This window comes from Ricinus communis, chromosome 4 (assembly GCF_019578655.1).
Source record: "Ricinus communis isolate WT05 ecotype wild-type chromosome 4, ASM1957865v1, whole genome shotgun sequence".
NCBI classification, from domain to species: domain Eukaryota; kingdom Viridiplantae; phylum Streptophyta; class Magnoliopsida; order Malpighiales; family Euphorbiaceae; genus Ricinus; species Ricinus communis.
Genome location: NC_063259.1, coordinates 22,489,094 through 22,503,402, shown reverse-complemented (window position 1 = coordinate 22,503,402; position 14,309 = coordinate 22,489,094). Strand labels below are relative to the sequence as shown.

Here is a 14,309-nt window from a genome sequence, read left to right as displayed (position 1 = left end):
GACACATTAATCTTTATCTGATAAAATAAATTAGCATTCTTCTTATAATAATTTGATTATTTTTAGCTTTTAATTTTTTTATGTAATTAATAATAATTAAAACTAACCATCAATTTTTAATTAGGTGATTAAATATTTAGTATCAAAAATTGAAGTTTCCAATTTAAGATTTTTTTAGAAAATATAGTAATAATTCAACCTAATATACATATATATTATTATATTCTTTTTAGTTATACTTACTATTGAAAAAGTAATAATAAACGAGATTACAACTTCAAGTTGGACTAGGCCTGTGTTTCTCCGGTTTTTAAAAGCCCAAAAATCACCGCCCTCTTTATTCTTTTCTTCTACTTTTCTCCAAACTGGCATATGCCATCGCCCCTGAAGAAATACTAGAAACTCAAATTAGCCGCTCGCACCTTTAAGCTCGATTTCTGCTGCAAGAAACTGTTACTTCAACGAGAAAAGAAGAACTGTCATTAAATCGAAGCATCATGTCTACAACAAGTAATAATAACAGTAGTAGTGAAGTTGAAGTGAAAAGGGTGTTTATAGGAGCAGGATGCAACAGAGTAGTTAACAACGTTTCTTGGGGTGCTTCTGATTTGGTTTCTTTTGGTGCTCAAAACGCTGTTTCCATTTTTTGCCCTAAGGTCTCTCTCTCCCGCTGTTGCGTTGTGAACTTGCACTGTGATTTTTCTCTTCTAACCTTTTGTTTTCTGAAAATTTTTGGAACAGACTGCTCAGATTTTGACTACACTTCCAGGTCATAAGGCATCTGTTAATTGTACCCATTGGATTCCTAGCAATAAATTTGCTTTCAGAGGTACTTTTTCTTTGTTTTTTTTAAGTTTATTTTTCTTGTTCAATTGCTGAAGTTCTTTATTTTAGTTGTTTAAGCATAGAGCTCAATTAATATATTAGTGATTTCTGTTTTAGTTTTGCTTAGGAATGTAAGAAATGTATAGGAGAAAGAAAATTAGAAAGGACATAGGAGTTTTTTTTCCTTATTAAGAATTTACTCTTGCTAAATTGCAAAGGTAAAGCCTCTTCCTTAAATTAATGAGGCAGTAATTAAGTGGAAGGACATGGAGAAAATCTCAATTTTGCATTTTATTTCTTGTTGAACTTTTGCCTCTCTTTTTTCTCCTCAGCAAAAAACTTAGGGCAGCATTATCTACTATCTGGAGATGCTGATGGTGCCATCATTTTATGGGAATTATCTCTTGCTGACAGAAAGGTACCATTACTTAACTTTATTTTAGTTTTTAGTTTTAAGTATTTATTCTTGAATTGATTTGATTATTGATCAAAATGATTATCCCGTGCGTCTTTTTATTCAGGAGTTCTCCTTGTTACATTTCTTGGATGTAAAGCCTGCATATTGTCTAATATACTTTTTCTCATACTTGCTATAGCTATGATCTCTTTTATTAGGTGATAATAAAGGGATTTAACACATTCTGAATATCAAACTTACTAGACTGAAACCAGGTGATTGTTGGTTATTGAAACTTACTATTTTTTCCTTTCATTTTCTTTTTGCATTTGTTTACAGTGGAGGCAAGTGTTACAATTACCACATTCACACAAGAAGGGTGTTACATGCATCGCTGGAATTATGGTTTCTCAAACTGAAGCCATCTTTGCATCAGCTTCCTCTGATGGTTCAGTTAATATATGGGAACTGGTCCTTTCTTCTTCTCCTGGAGGTGAGTGAAGTTAGCCGTTGTTCTTATTTTCCTTTCATCATTACTGAAGCCTGCTTGCTCTGGTGTTGCTGTAACTGGTGTATTAAATCATGCAAGTGGGTTCTCCTTTTTTACTTTTCCGCAAACCATATTTTTCTTTCAGTTTTTCTCCTTAAATGTGATTAAATTTTGAAGTTAGTTTTCAACTTGCTCAGATTTGGGCAGTTGGATGTGTTGAACTTCCTTCTTTTTTGCTTCTTCTTTAAAATAGATTTTGTGCGTGTGGTAGATTGAAAATGATGATATCTTGCTAGAAGGATTTTGAGAGATGAGACAAAATTTCTCCTCTCCACCTGGCCTCACATATTTTCTTTGTATCTGATTACCGTTGTTTTTATTGTATTTTATTTTATTTTTGTCAAATAACTTGTTGCCTAAATATTTTAAGTTGCTTTTATTCTTCTTGTTGCGAGGTGACAAATATGTTTGTATGAATATAAAGCAAAATTTCTGATATCTCAAGTTTTAGTTAAGCAACCTTTCAACTCAGGGATTATGATTAAAATACAGAAAGCAACCAAGCTGCAGGCTTTGGATGTTTCTTTTACATCTTAATGTTGCTTTGGCTCAATAACAGATACTAGCACGAATGATATTTGGCACTAGGTTGCATCTATCTTTTATATGTGATTCTGGATTCTGTAAAAAAATTTGTGCTAAAGCAGCAAGTAGAAGAGTTGAACTGATGTTGATTAAACTCTGTATTCTAGGTGAGTGCAAGTTGTCATGTCTAGAGACCCTCTTGGTTGGTTCAAAGCCTATGGTGGCACTATCATTAGCAGAATTACCTGGAAAATCAGGCCATATAGTCCTTGCAATGGGGGGACTAGATAGCAAGATTCATCTTTACTGTGGGGAGAGGACAGGAAAGGTATCTAACCTTCAGTCTATGCAACTACCTACATTGTGCTACGTTATTTTTTCTTCTGTGGGTTGCTAAATATACAGATTCTGTTTATGCTTGTATTCCAGTTTATTCATGCTTGTGAGTTGAAAGCACATACAGATTGGATCCGGAGTTTGGACTTCTCATTACCCATATGTATGGAAGGAGAAGGAAATAGCATTTTTCTTGTTAGTTCATCTCAAGACAAGGGCATACGCATATGGAAGATGGCTCTAAGAGGTTCACTAGCCAACAGTGAGGGTACATACAGGAAAGAGGAAATAAGCCTGGCATCTTACATTGAAGGTCCTGTAATTGTAGCTGGCTCTTCCTCTTATCAGATATCATTAGAATCTCTTCTAATTGGACACGAGGATTGGGTATACTCGGTAGAATGGCAACCCCCTTCAACTACATTAGCTGAAGGGACTATTTATCATCAACCTCAAAGCATTTTATCTGCTTCAATGGACAAGACAATGATGATCTGGCAGCCTGAAAGGAAATCTGGTATCTGGATGAATGTGGTCACTGTTGGTGAACTAAGTCATTCTGCTCTAGGGTTTTATGGGGGTCACTGGAGCTCAGATGGATTATCAATTTTAGCACATGGATTTGGTGGAGCATTCCATATGTGGAAAAATATTGGTGTCGGCATGGATAATTGGCAACCACAAAAGGTCCCAACTGGGCACTTTGCTCCAGTGACAGACATTTCATGGGCAAAGTCTGGTGAATACATATTATCAGTTAGTCATGACCAGGTAATGTGTTTCTTATGATATTATAGCATGCCTATCATTTCTGAAATGTGGGGTTCATGTTATGGTCCTTTGTGTAGTTGGATTATGAACTGTTGTGTATCAGAAAACTTATCTAGATTTTATGGTGCCCCTGTAAATTTTCTATATTATCTGTGATAACAATGCTTGTAGCTTTCTGCAGATTTTTTTATGGGTGAGTTAAATGCCTGTCAACTGTACAAACTAATAAGTTAATCATGTTAGATTGATTTTGAAACATGTAATGAGAGAAGTAGAAATCTAACTCAGGTTAAATTCTTATTGTGGCATAGCTCACAAGCAAGGAGGTATACAAAATAAAGTGAACATTCCATACCTTTGTAAGGGACATTGATTTTAGTTTTCGCTATGCAAGTTTAAATTGTCTTTATATGAAGATTGTCATTTAACATCCTTAAGTTAGGCCACGTTCACTTTGTTTTGACGAATCCCCAGTCATTACTGATTTTACTCGAATCACTAGAACTTTTAAATTAACATGAATTATTGTCTTCTCTGATTTATATGTTCTATTAAGTAAGCCAATTGCTTTAGTCTTATAAGAAGCTTCTAAATATAGGAAAAGGTCAAGAAAATAACTGTGGATAGAGAACTATAATATCCTTCTTGAAGGCATGCCATGATGATAATTGAAAGTAGTTTAGATGGACTGTTTTCCGTTCTTGTGGACGGTTAATAAAGCAACCTTTGACTACTGAATTAAAATAAATGATGCAATATTGAGCAATATACATCTGAACTTTACATTTTACCTAAGATGGTCATTATTGATGCCTATATTTCATTTCAGACAACTCGTATTTTTGCCCCATGGATAAATGAAACATCTCCCCACAATGGGGAGTCCTGGCATGAAATTGCTCGACCTCAAGTTCATGGTCATGACATTAATTGTGTGTCTATCGTCCAAGGAAAGGGAAACCATCGTTTTGTTAGTGGAGCTGATGAGAAAGTTGCAAGAGTCTTTGAAGCTTCTTTGTCTTTCCTAAAGACTTTGAATCATGCCACCTTTCAGAATTCTAATTTTCCTGTAGGTCTACAAGTTGATGTCCAGATTTTAGGTGCAAATATGTCTGCTCTTGGTCTGTCACAGAAACCTATCTATGTGCATTGTGAGTATCTCTCTCTCTCTCTCTCTCTCTCTCTCTCTCTCTCTCTCTCTCTTGCTTCGAGCAAAATCTCAAAATTTTCTTGTCAGTACTTATTAATGATATTATTTAAGAGCCACATGTAGACCTGGCATGGCAAACCCTCATCAAAACCATACCATTTAATCCCTCCCTCCCTTGCTGATGTATCCAACATTCCAAATTCTTTCTGCATGGATTATAAGTGAGTATGAATAGATAGGCATACATTCAAATGAATTGGGTTAAATTTGGATATGGGCATTCAAAAGCTTACAAACCAAGCACACCTCTTTCTGCCCTTCCCAACTTGCTTTTTTGTCATTGCTCCTATCCATATTTCGGATGCCCACTAATTATCTTGTCAAACATATTTTTGGTTTTTTTACTTCTGGCTCTTTGATTTCTGTCTAATTGCTACATATCTTTTACTTATGTTTCTTTTTCTTTTTTCATAAAAGCTTATGGAGGAGTGAATTTTAATTTTCTGTTTAATTCATGAATGTGCCATCATTGGATTGCCTAAAATCACATTTCTTCTCTTTTGATAGCATCAAACAAAGCAAATAGACACAAAGTTTCATTATTTTTTCTATAAATGATGTCTTGATGCATAACGCCTGCAGCCTACTTCTGTTCTTCTGCTTTAATAACTATATTGGTGAATTATTTTGCATTACTTCCGTTTTGTTTGACCAAACATATCTTTATCATTATATCATCCCCTTTTTCCTTTTCTTTTTTTCTTTTTTTCCATTTTATTCATCCTTTATTTGAATAGGTAAGTTGATTGGTTTATGATTATTTGTGATTTTGCTTTCTTATCTTTATGAAAAGTCTTTGGTTGGTTTTGTAGTGAGAAGACCAAGTTGAACTAACTACTTGCTTATGCAACAATTATTGAAAACTAGGATAGCATTTTGATCGATGTTTTCCTTTTCAGCTGTGCGTGAGACTACAGATAGAAATGGTAATGATGGTCTTGACACCCTTGAAAGTGTTCCTGATGCAGTTCCAGTTGTGTTTATTGAACCTCCCATTGAAGATCAACTGGCATATCATACTCTATGGCCAGAGTCGCATAAGCTTTATGGTCATGGAAATGAATTGTTTTCTTTATGTTGTGATCGTGAGGGAAAGCTTGTTGCTTCATCATGTAAGGTATATTAATTTCTTGATACCATTAGGCTAAGTTTCTTAAAGGCCAAATGCATATTTATGCTCCTGAACTTAGTGATTTAGTCAGTTTAATACTTTAACTTTCGATGTAATCTAACAGACACTTAAACTTTTTTCTTTGTGATATTTCAACATTTCTTTTGACACATGTTTTCATTTAATAAGTCCATATGTATTGCACGAAATAGTTTAAATATTACTAAAAAATAAGTTCAAATGCATGTTAGATTAAATTGAAAGTTAAAAGTGTCTAGATATTAAAACAAAATAAATTCAGGTGCTTATTAAAGTGTAAACTGACTAATCGATACAAGTTTTGGGGCATCAATATGTATTTGGCCTTTCTTAAATGTTTTAGACCTCAGTGAACTCAATCGCATTGCACTTAGACATTTGCCAGCAGTTAGGTGTTTTCTTTAATTTAATCTTTATCCTACATGCTATAACAAGATGGGGGCAAAAAAAAAAAAAAAAGAATGCTTCTGTCCATTAGTTTCTCTCTCCAACATTTCATTGAATTTTTGGTTTGATTTAGCTCCAACAGATCTTATATTTGGGCATTTATAGGATTGTGTTGGTTATAGATTCAGCTTTATATGTTCATATGTTGTTGGACCATTGTCTTTCTGGTTCCAGGCATGTATAATGGATTATTTATTAGATAGTAAGAATTACATTTTAGAGTTGTCTATTGATAAACATGTTAGGTTGTTATTATCATTGGTTTGCGGAGTGACATCTATTGCATGTCAGTTTGGTTTATGTTCTAGTCAACTAGAAAACTGTAACATTTTGAAACTAGAATTTAGGGAGGCCCTAAACATTCGGGAACTTATTTAAAGCACAAAGGGAAAATGTTTTATTGTTGTAAAGTTGAAGTGGATCATGAAGTTAACTAGGTACCTGGAGGCCTATATTTTCTCCTACTGACATTACTGTAAAACAGAGATCATTATATTTTTTAATTTGAACTCTTAAAAAAGCCATGAGCGACCTAGGTATCATACTGAAGTGGGATACTACACGATATTAATGGATTATGTTACCATACTCAAGTGGCTTACCCCTCTTGCATTTTATGGGCCACATCTTGGAAGCCGCATCCGATATTGCTCATTTGCAAACTATTAATATTATATCATGGAAAAATTGGTTCAAGAAAGAGACGGAAAGAATATTCTGTGGATCTCTGTTATGAGGTGCAATGTAAGCACTAAAGTGCATTCTCAACACTGTATGTATTGATCTTAATGTTCTGATTTCCCTTGCAAAGTATGTTGGTCCTTGTTTCCCAGTGCTACAAGGGCGAAATCGCGTTCATTAAATTTCTGTACAGGAAGTGTAGTACTTGCATGAAATGAAAATAAACTTATTACATAAACTTTCCTGCATTTCCTTGTACTCTTCAGTGAAATAAATGGATTACACTCAAATAGTAGAATCATAACAAGCATGAAGAGATTATACAGCATGCTGGTTTGCTGTATTATATATGGTGAACTTGTAAGGCCTATTACATAAATGTTCCTGCATTTCTTTGTACTGTTCAGTGAAATAAATAGATTAGACTCAAATATTAAAACCATAACAAGCACGAAGAGATTATACAGCATACTGGTTTGCTGTAATATATATGGTGAACCTGGAAGGCCCCCAATTTCATTTATGAATTTTCTTTTTAAACCTTAGGCGCTCAATGTTTGCTGCAGTTAGGATATATTTGTGAGTCCTATATAATTTTTTACGATGGCGTGTCTTGCAGGCCCAAACAGCAGCAGTAGCAGAAATATGGCTGTGGCAAGTGGGTTCATGGAAGGCAGTTGGTAGCTTGCAATCACATAGCTTAACAGTGACACAAATGGAGTTCTCTCATGATGACAGTATGCTTTTGACTGTTTCAAGAGATCGACAATTCTCTGTTTTCACAATTAAAAGAACAGGTACTTCTCGACATGCATTCGCTCACTGTTTTTCATTATCGTGCCTTTGTAATAGAAAGTTAATCTTGTGTAGCATATTAAATCTTCTTGATGAGATCTTAAAAATGAAAACATATGATTAAAGAGAAGTATTTCTTCTACACCCAGAAAATGGACTGGTGATGATAAATGGGCTTGGGTAGAACTCATTCCCAAAAAAGCTAGCTCCAAAGAAGAGGGTGCCCAATCCACATATATACACCATAAGAGCCCAGTAACTAGGCGATGTGGGGATAAATATAACTTCTGATAAATAGATGTATTCTTGTGTTGGAGTGGATCTAAGCATTGGACTGCCAGAGAGTGATGAGGTTGTGTTAGGATCCCATCCCTCATCAGCCAAAAAAGGACTATGACGTAAATATACAGGTTTTGTCTTCCCCTAATGTCTAGTTTTTAGCTCTTTAACAGTTTGAGACAAAATAGGATCCCCTGATTTTTATGGTGTCATGGGAATTTCCATTTATTATGTTGGGTTGAAAAGAAATTTCCTAGAAGAGAAGGGCAAGAGTGAACTAATTCATGCAGTTTTTTTATCCATTTAAGTCTGAAGAATAGAGAGAATTTTGGAGACCACGTGTAGCACAATTCTTTGGGCAATTCCTTTTCTTTTCTTTTCTTTTCTTTTCTTTTGTGTATGTAATTGTACCATTGGATCTTCTGGTCTTTACCTAATTGATGGTGCTTTTATCCAAAATTATCCATGCATTCCAGTTTCACCATTCAGGACTAAACTAACAAAATTATGTTCAACGAGTGAATGGAACTAATTTTGTATCACTGTGAATTAGTCTGAATCACTGATTAAATTTGTTTTTCTTTTTAATGCATGTATTTATAAAGGAAATGATGAGATTAGTTATGAGCTTCTAGCAAGACAGGAAGCTCACAAAAGAATTATATGGTCATGTTCATGGAATCCATTTGGTCATGAATTTGCAACTGGTTCAAGGGACAAGACAGTGAAGATCTGGGCCATAGAAAACGAATCTTGTGTTAAACAGATGATGACTCTGCCGCAATTCAACAGCAGTGTCACCGCCCTATCTTGGGTTGGTGTTGATCGTCAGCGAAATCATGGGCTTCTTGCAGTTGGGATGGAGAACGGACTCATTGAACTGTGGAGTCTTACTGTCAAAAGATCTGAGGATGGCAGCATTGCAGTTCCAGGTGTAGCTGCTACTCTTACAATACGGTTAGATCCTTCCATGTGCCATGTCTCCACAGTAAACCGAATGTCCTGGAGAAACCATGAAAAAAGCGAAGATTGCAAGAATATGCTGCTCGCGTCATGTGGAGCTGATCAGTGTGTTAGACTGTTCGAGGTGATTGTGGACTAATCACCACATAAATGTATTAGTATCAGTATCTGTATCTATAAACAAATTTTGTAGCAGCGTAGGTCCATTAATTAATTAAAGGCTTTGTCCTGATTTCATTTCAAGTCTATCAACTTAACAAAGATCCATATTGACAGTCCATTCTATGCAAGTTCATCTGTTATCGGGGCAAGTTTAGCTGCTTTCTAAGACTAGGTATCATCTTTTGTGTGTGGTCCCATTGTTAGGCAGGCTGCTAGTTTCTGGCATGCAAAATTCAAGTGAAATTAATCTCATATGGCGACCTCAGAAGAAGGAAGGCTGCCCTTGTTGAGATTATTGGCAGCTCAAGATATTCATGAAGCTTCAACGATTTTGAAGTACTATTATTAATATTCATTTTTTTATCAAAGAAAAACGCAGAGCTCGTCTCAGCATTTAAGCATTTTGACATTTCACTGATTGTGGGCGGCATGACATTCTTCTATCTTCTATCTCTCTCTTTCAAAGGCACGCCTAGACGTGACCTGGTCAGGTTTTTTGGACGTTGAATTTAAATCTTAATTTTTAAAAAGATTGTCAAATTCTATAGCTTCTGAATTTTTCTAGGAAATATTTTATATGCGTTCTGAGTACGCGACCCCACCTAAAAATCAATCATATTCAATAATCGTGAGAGCTTAGCTTACCTAAAGATCATTTTTCATTTCAGTGGCTTTGCTTCTTTTTCATGTTTCACTGAAAATTTGGCAAGAAATGTGATGGGGAGTCGAGCAAAACTTGACCAAGGCAGGCATGAAGACGACAGCAGCTTTAGAGAGAGAATGCCGACAAATATTTTTTAAGCTAAAACACGTGTTTGCCTTAATTAATAATCCTGTTCTTATCTCGAAATTACAAACACAAAACCTTGGACGTTTAGTACATGGTTTAACAACCAACCATTGCTGTAACAGAAACAAAAATAATATAATTAAACAAATACAAGAATCTAATGCTCTGCTGTACTTTTTTCTTTTTGTTTTGCAGAGTAATAACGTGCTTTCTTCTCTGTTATGCATACTTGTTGTACTTATTTACCATCGATAATTATAGGCCAAATTCTGATCTCACGAGATTAAGAAAATCTGGTGCTGTCACTGTACTGTTTTTGGTTTTTCTTTTTTTTCTTTTTTTCCAAGTAAGAGTAGAAACAATCTGTCCAACGGTGGAAATGTATCAGTCAAATCATGTGGATTTTTGAGAAAGGTGGTGTCATTTTCAAAGAAAGAAATAATGAAGTATGATTTCATACCATGAATCGAGCCCCTTACTCTGAGACAGACATGCTACTTGCGCATATAACAGAGCTTGTGGCGACTCAAAAGCATATAAGACAAGTTGATGGGAGAGGATTTCTATTAAATAGAAGTAAGAAAAGAGAAAAAGCAGCTTCTGTAATATCAAATTATGCATGTTATGAAGCATATAGTTACTCAAGGTTGGATTGGGTGCAAGCGTAAGAGTTTTTTATGTTAAGACATCTTAAGAAGCCATCAGAAACTATTTGCTTCAGATAGAACTTAGTTTACAGCAGAGGCCAAAACCCAGGTTAAGACTGCACAGAGTCGAGGGGGAAGGAGACGATAAGCACTTTCGTTTAGGGAGTTTATACCTCACAAGTTTTTAAGAGAAACTATTCCAGTAAGAGGAGCAAAGAAAAAACTGGACGACCAAAGGAACGCACAGATGAAGCTGCTGCATAACTGAAAATGCAGGTTCTTGAAGATCAAATGGAGATCAATCTTAAAATAACCAGTATCTTGATTAGATATTATACTCTGGGTGTGGGAAAGTTTCCCTCATGTTCGCCTTCCAAATGACAAAGCAAGAGAAATATAACAAGAATCTTAAGCTAACCATATGTAATAGGCATCCAATATCTCATGAACCAAACACATTAAGCAGAGAATTAATTGAAAGCTCTTACCACTGATATAAACATTTATTCAGTAACTCATATATGAACTGCACAGCACATAATAAATGAAGTTTGAGCTTTTACAGTATAATCCCAGACTGCTTTCATTTCCTATAACAGTAACAATATGACATACAAAGAAAGGGGTAAAAGGTGAGCAGAGTTCCTTATTATCTACCACAAATACATAGCCACAAACCAATACCAATATAAAGACAGATGCTAAACAGAAAATGTAAAGATATAAACCACACACCCTTGTTTCAAAATTGTTTCTCCCTTCTCCTTTATTGACAGGAACTATATTGGCTGCGAAGTTCTAATCTGCTGCTTGATGCTGTCAGTGGGAAGCTGAGCAGAATTTTCTGGCAACATAGTTTGGTAATGAGAAGGCATTGTGGGTGCAAGTGGCTGAGTATAGTATATCTGAGCATGAGAAGGATCTGCAAACTCGTAAGCATAATTAGCAGGGCCAGCAGAAGTTGGAGCAACAGACTGAGATGGGTGATGAACTTGAGAGTAGCCAAGATACTGCTGCTGATGCTGGTTAGATGGGACCTGAACTAACTGTGGAGTGCCTGTAGTGGTTGTCCTATACATGCCTGCAGGGGCCATTTCAGGTTTAGCCATAGGAGCATTTCTCATTTGATTATAAGTTGCAGGAGGGACCATAGTGGGATTGGGAGGTGTTTGGGGGTGGGTAGAAGGGGCTGCAGGTGTGGGTTCACTGATACTAGATTGCTGCACAGGCATATTATAAGCTTGAGGCTGCCTTGCAGGCATATAGTAAACAGGATATTGCTGCTCAAGCTGGTGATGATGCTGTTGGTGAAGGTGTTGCTGCTGGGGAGGGTAAACAGGGTAATAAGCTACACCCCCTGTAGGGTGATGTTGAATGTAATGAGCACCAGCATGAATGAACTGCTGCTGCGGTTGCTGCTGCTGCTGCTGCTGCTGCTGCTGCTGTTGTTCATACTGAGGCTGCGGGAATACGTAGCCAGAATCCTGAACCTGTTGCTGAATCTGAACCCTATGATTTGGGTCGGAGAAATTGATCTTTGGATCAATAGGATTAGTAGGAAGCCTACTAACTCCAGATGACATTTGCATAACCTGATCTTGATAAATCATGGCTGGTTTCTGACGATTTATAGCATTGTTAAGGCTACTATCACTGAGACATTAAATCAAACAAACACCAAAAACCCATTTCAGTTTCTAATCATTTAACTACAATTCAATCGATAATGTATTCTTGGTGCAAGTGTGTGTATATATCATAATAATAAAATATAACAAAAGAGCTACCTCGAAACAGAATCTGGAGAAGCTAAATCAACACCACCACCACTACCAGACTTCTGTTGTGTCTGAGGAATCACCACCGTCTGCGGCTGAGTCTGAGTCTGAGGCGGCGGCGGCATCTTTCTATAACTAACAACTGGAACCCCATGGTCCGATCTCTCGTCATCAGAAAAAACTCTGCTCTGATACTCACCACCACCACCACCACCCATCACCACCATAGGAGAGCCTGAAATAGCTAAAGAAACAGGCAAAGGCGGTGGAGATGATGCAATTACCATAAAACCTTCATCTTGTTTCTGTCCACTACCACCACTAACAGTAATCTGGGCAAACTGCTCCTCAATACCCACAACCTTTTGATCAACCAAAGCCCCTCTGGTCCCACCGTCCTCAACATGAACTCTAATCGGAGGCAAATTTGCAAGGGAAGGCGAACTAGAAGTAGACCCAAACGAAGACGTAGTTTCCAACATCGGAGAGTCCGGTACTGAATGAACATCCTGTCCACCTTTCTTCTGCAAATTCTCCACATCTCTAACACCACCGCCACCAACTAAATCGACATTATTATTACTATTATTACTATTATTATTATTGTTATTCCCATTTTTGAACCCACCTACAGCAACATCATCATCATCAAGACCCAACAAACAATTAACAGAAGCAGAATCAGAAAACCCTCTATTCAAAGTAGCACCATTCAGAGCATTCAAGAACCAGTCTTCACTCTTACCACTACTCTCCAATATCGGACCAATTGACTGCGTTGAATCCGGTTTAATCGGAAATAAAAACAACCTCAATCGCGATGATTTGCCGGAATTACTATTATTATTACTACTGGTACGGTCATACTCATCGATCATGTTGTCTAAATCTTCATCAGTAGTCACTGAAATAAGAGAGTCCAAGTCCTCACTTGGAAGCTGGTACTTGAGAGTAAACGACCTGCCGTTCAGCAAAGTATTCGAAAGCCGCGATGAGAGAGAGGACAGTGTTGTGTTACGGTCCACAACAACGATGCGCGTGTCGCCGCCTACATAACACAGCGACTTGTCGTGCGGCCGGGGGACGATGTGTCCGCCGTAGGAGCACATGAGGCGGAGCTTCGTGGAGAGTGGCGGCGGCGGGTCGTCCAAGTAGGACTCGGTGGTGCGTGAGCGTGGGGATGAGTCGATTGAGTCCGGGTAGGCGGTTGTGGGCACGGTGGCGGCAGTGGCTGTGATGGCGGTGGTGGAGGAGAGGGGTGGAGGCTGAGGTGGTGGTGGTGGTGGTGGGTCCATGGGCAAAACGAGGGTTTTGAGAGGAGAGAGAGGAGGGGAGGGGGGTAGAGAGGGAGAGGGAAATGGTAGAGTGGGGACTTGATGCTCTTATAGGTACTCCACAACACACCTGCCCTGCTAGCTGTTTTTTTTTTCTTTTCCTCTTTCTTTAATAGTAAATAATACTGCAATTAATTATTTTCTTAGGGTTAATTATTAATTTAATAAGGAGAATTTACCATTTTTGAAGGCAGAGGAGGGAAATCATAAATCATGGACCGTGTTTGGGTGGATGGATAGATCAGGGGAGGGGGGAAAAAGAGAAAGGAAAGGTGAAGTTGCAATTGAATTGAAAAATAGGAAAATGTATATAGGGTGAAAATGGTTTTACTGATTGGATCCAGTTGTATAGGGGAACATTAGGTATCTCCACTCTAATGCTTTTGGAATCATTATATTATAATCAGATGGATTATTATCCCTTTTTTTATTTTCCTTCAAACCATAATCACATTACATTTCTTACTGAGATTTATTTCCCCCTCCAACAATAAAATCTAGAGGCTAATCATTATTATTAAGATTGTGTTTGGTTGTAAAAATTCTATTTCAGTCAAAAAATTAAATAAATTATTTAAAAATAAATTTTAATATTTATATATCATTTCTAATAAAATTGATTTTTGTCTAATTCATATAATATTAATTAAATATTTTAGATTTTTAAGA

General features: G+C 36.8%; 2 protein-coding genes across 4 annotated transcripts; one reads left to right on the top strand and one right to left on the bottom strand.

The window, feature by feature from the left end:
• Positions 1–338: 338 nt before the first annotated feature.
• Positions 339–9,172, top strand: LOC8275087 (elongator complex protein 2). Of its 3 annotated transcripts, none has more exons than XM_048373237.1 (10): positions 339–656; positions 742–829; positions 1,158–1,243; positions 1,562–1,715; positions 2,465–2,625; positions 2,727–3,404; positions 4,234–4,555; positions 5,514–5,731; positions 7,512–7,689; positions 7,837–8,428. In XM_048373237.1, exons 1-10 carry the CDS (start codon positions 498–500, stop codon positions 7,869–7,871), a joined length of 2,079 nt encoding a protein of 692 aa, XP_048229194.1. In that variant the 5' UTR covers positions 339–497; the 3' UTR covers positions 7,872–8,428. The 3 variants fall into 3 exon arrangements, with proteins under 3 accessions (XP_048229194.1, XP_048229193.1, XP_002526286.2); XM_048373236.1 differs by lacking the exon at positions 7,837–8,428 and adding an exon at positions 8,560–9,172 and having other exon boundaries at positions 341–656; XM_002526240.4 differs by lacking the exon at positions 7,837–8,428 and adding an exon at positions 8,572–9,172 and having other exon boundaries at positions 343–656.
• A 1,826-nt stretch (positions 9,173–10,998) lies between these two features.
• On the bottom strand, positions 10,999–13,684 carry LOC8275088 (bromodomain-containing protein DDB_G0280777). The gene is made up of 2 exons (XM_002526241.4): positions 12,316–13,684; positions 10,999–12,181 (listed from the first exon to the last, which is right to left on the bottom strand). The coding sequence occupies exons 1-2, from the start codon at positions 13,599–13,601 to the stop codon at positions 11,308–11,310; spliced, it is 2,160 nt and encodes a 719-aa protein (XP_002526287.2). The 5' UTR covers positions 13,602–13,684; the 3' UTR covers positions 10,999–11,307.
• Positions 13,685–14,309: the final 625 nt, after the last annotated feature.

Excerpts from the sequence above, each read along its gene's own strand:
- LOC8275087 (XM_048373236.1), top strand. The coding sequence starts at position 498 with ATGTCTACAACAAGTAATAATAACAGTAGTAGTGAAGTTGAAGTGAAA. Across the intron at positions 2,626-2,726 it reads GTGGGGAGAGGACAGGAAAG|TTTATTCATGCTTGTGAGTT; the intron begins GTATCTAACCTT and ends CTTGTATTCCAG. Across the intron at positions 7,690-8,559 it reads TTTCACAATTAAAAGAACAG|GTATTTATAAAGGAAATGAT; the intron begins GTACTTCTCGAC and ends TTTTTAATGCAT.
- LOC8275088 (XM_002526241.4), bottom strand. The coding sequence starts at position 13,601 with ATGGACCCACCACCACCACCACCACCTCAGCCTCCACCCCTCTCCTCC. Across the intron at positions 12,182-12,315 it reads TCTCCAGATTCTGTTTCGAG|TGATAGTAGCCTTAACAATG; the intron begins GTAGCTCTTTTG and ends TTAATGTCTCAG.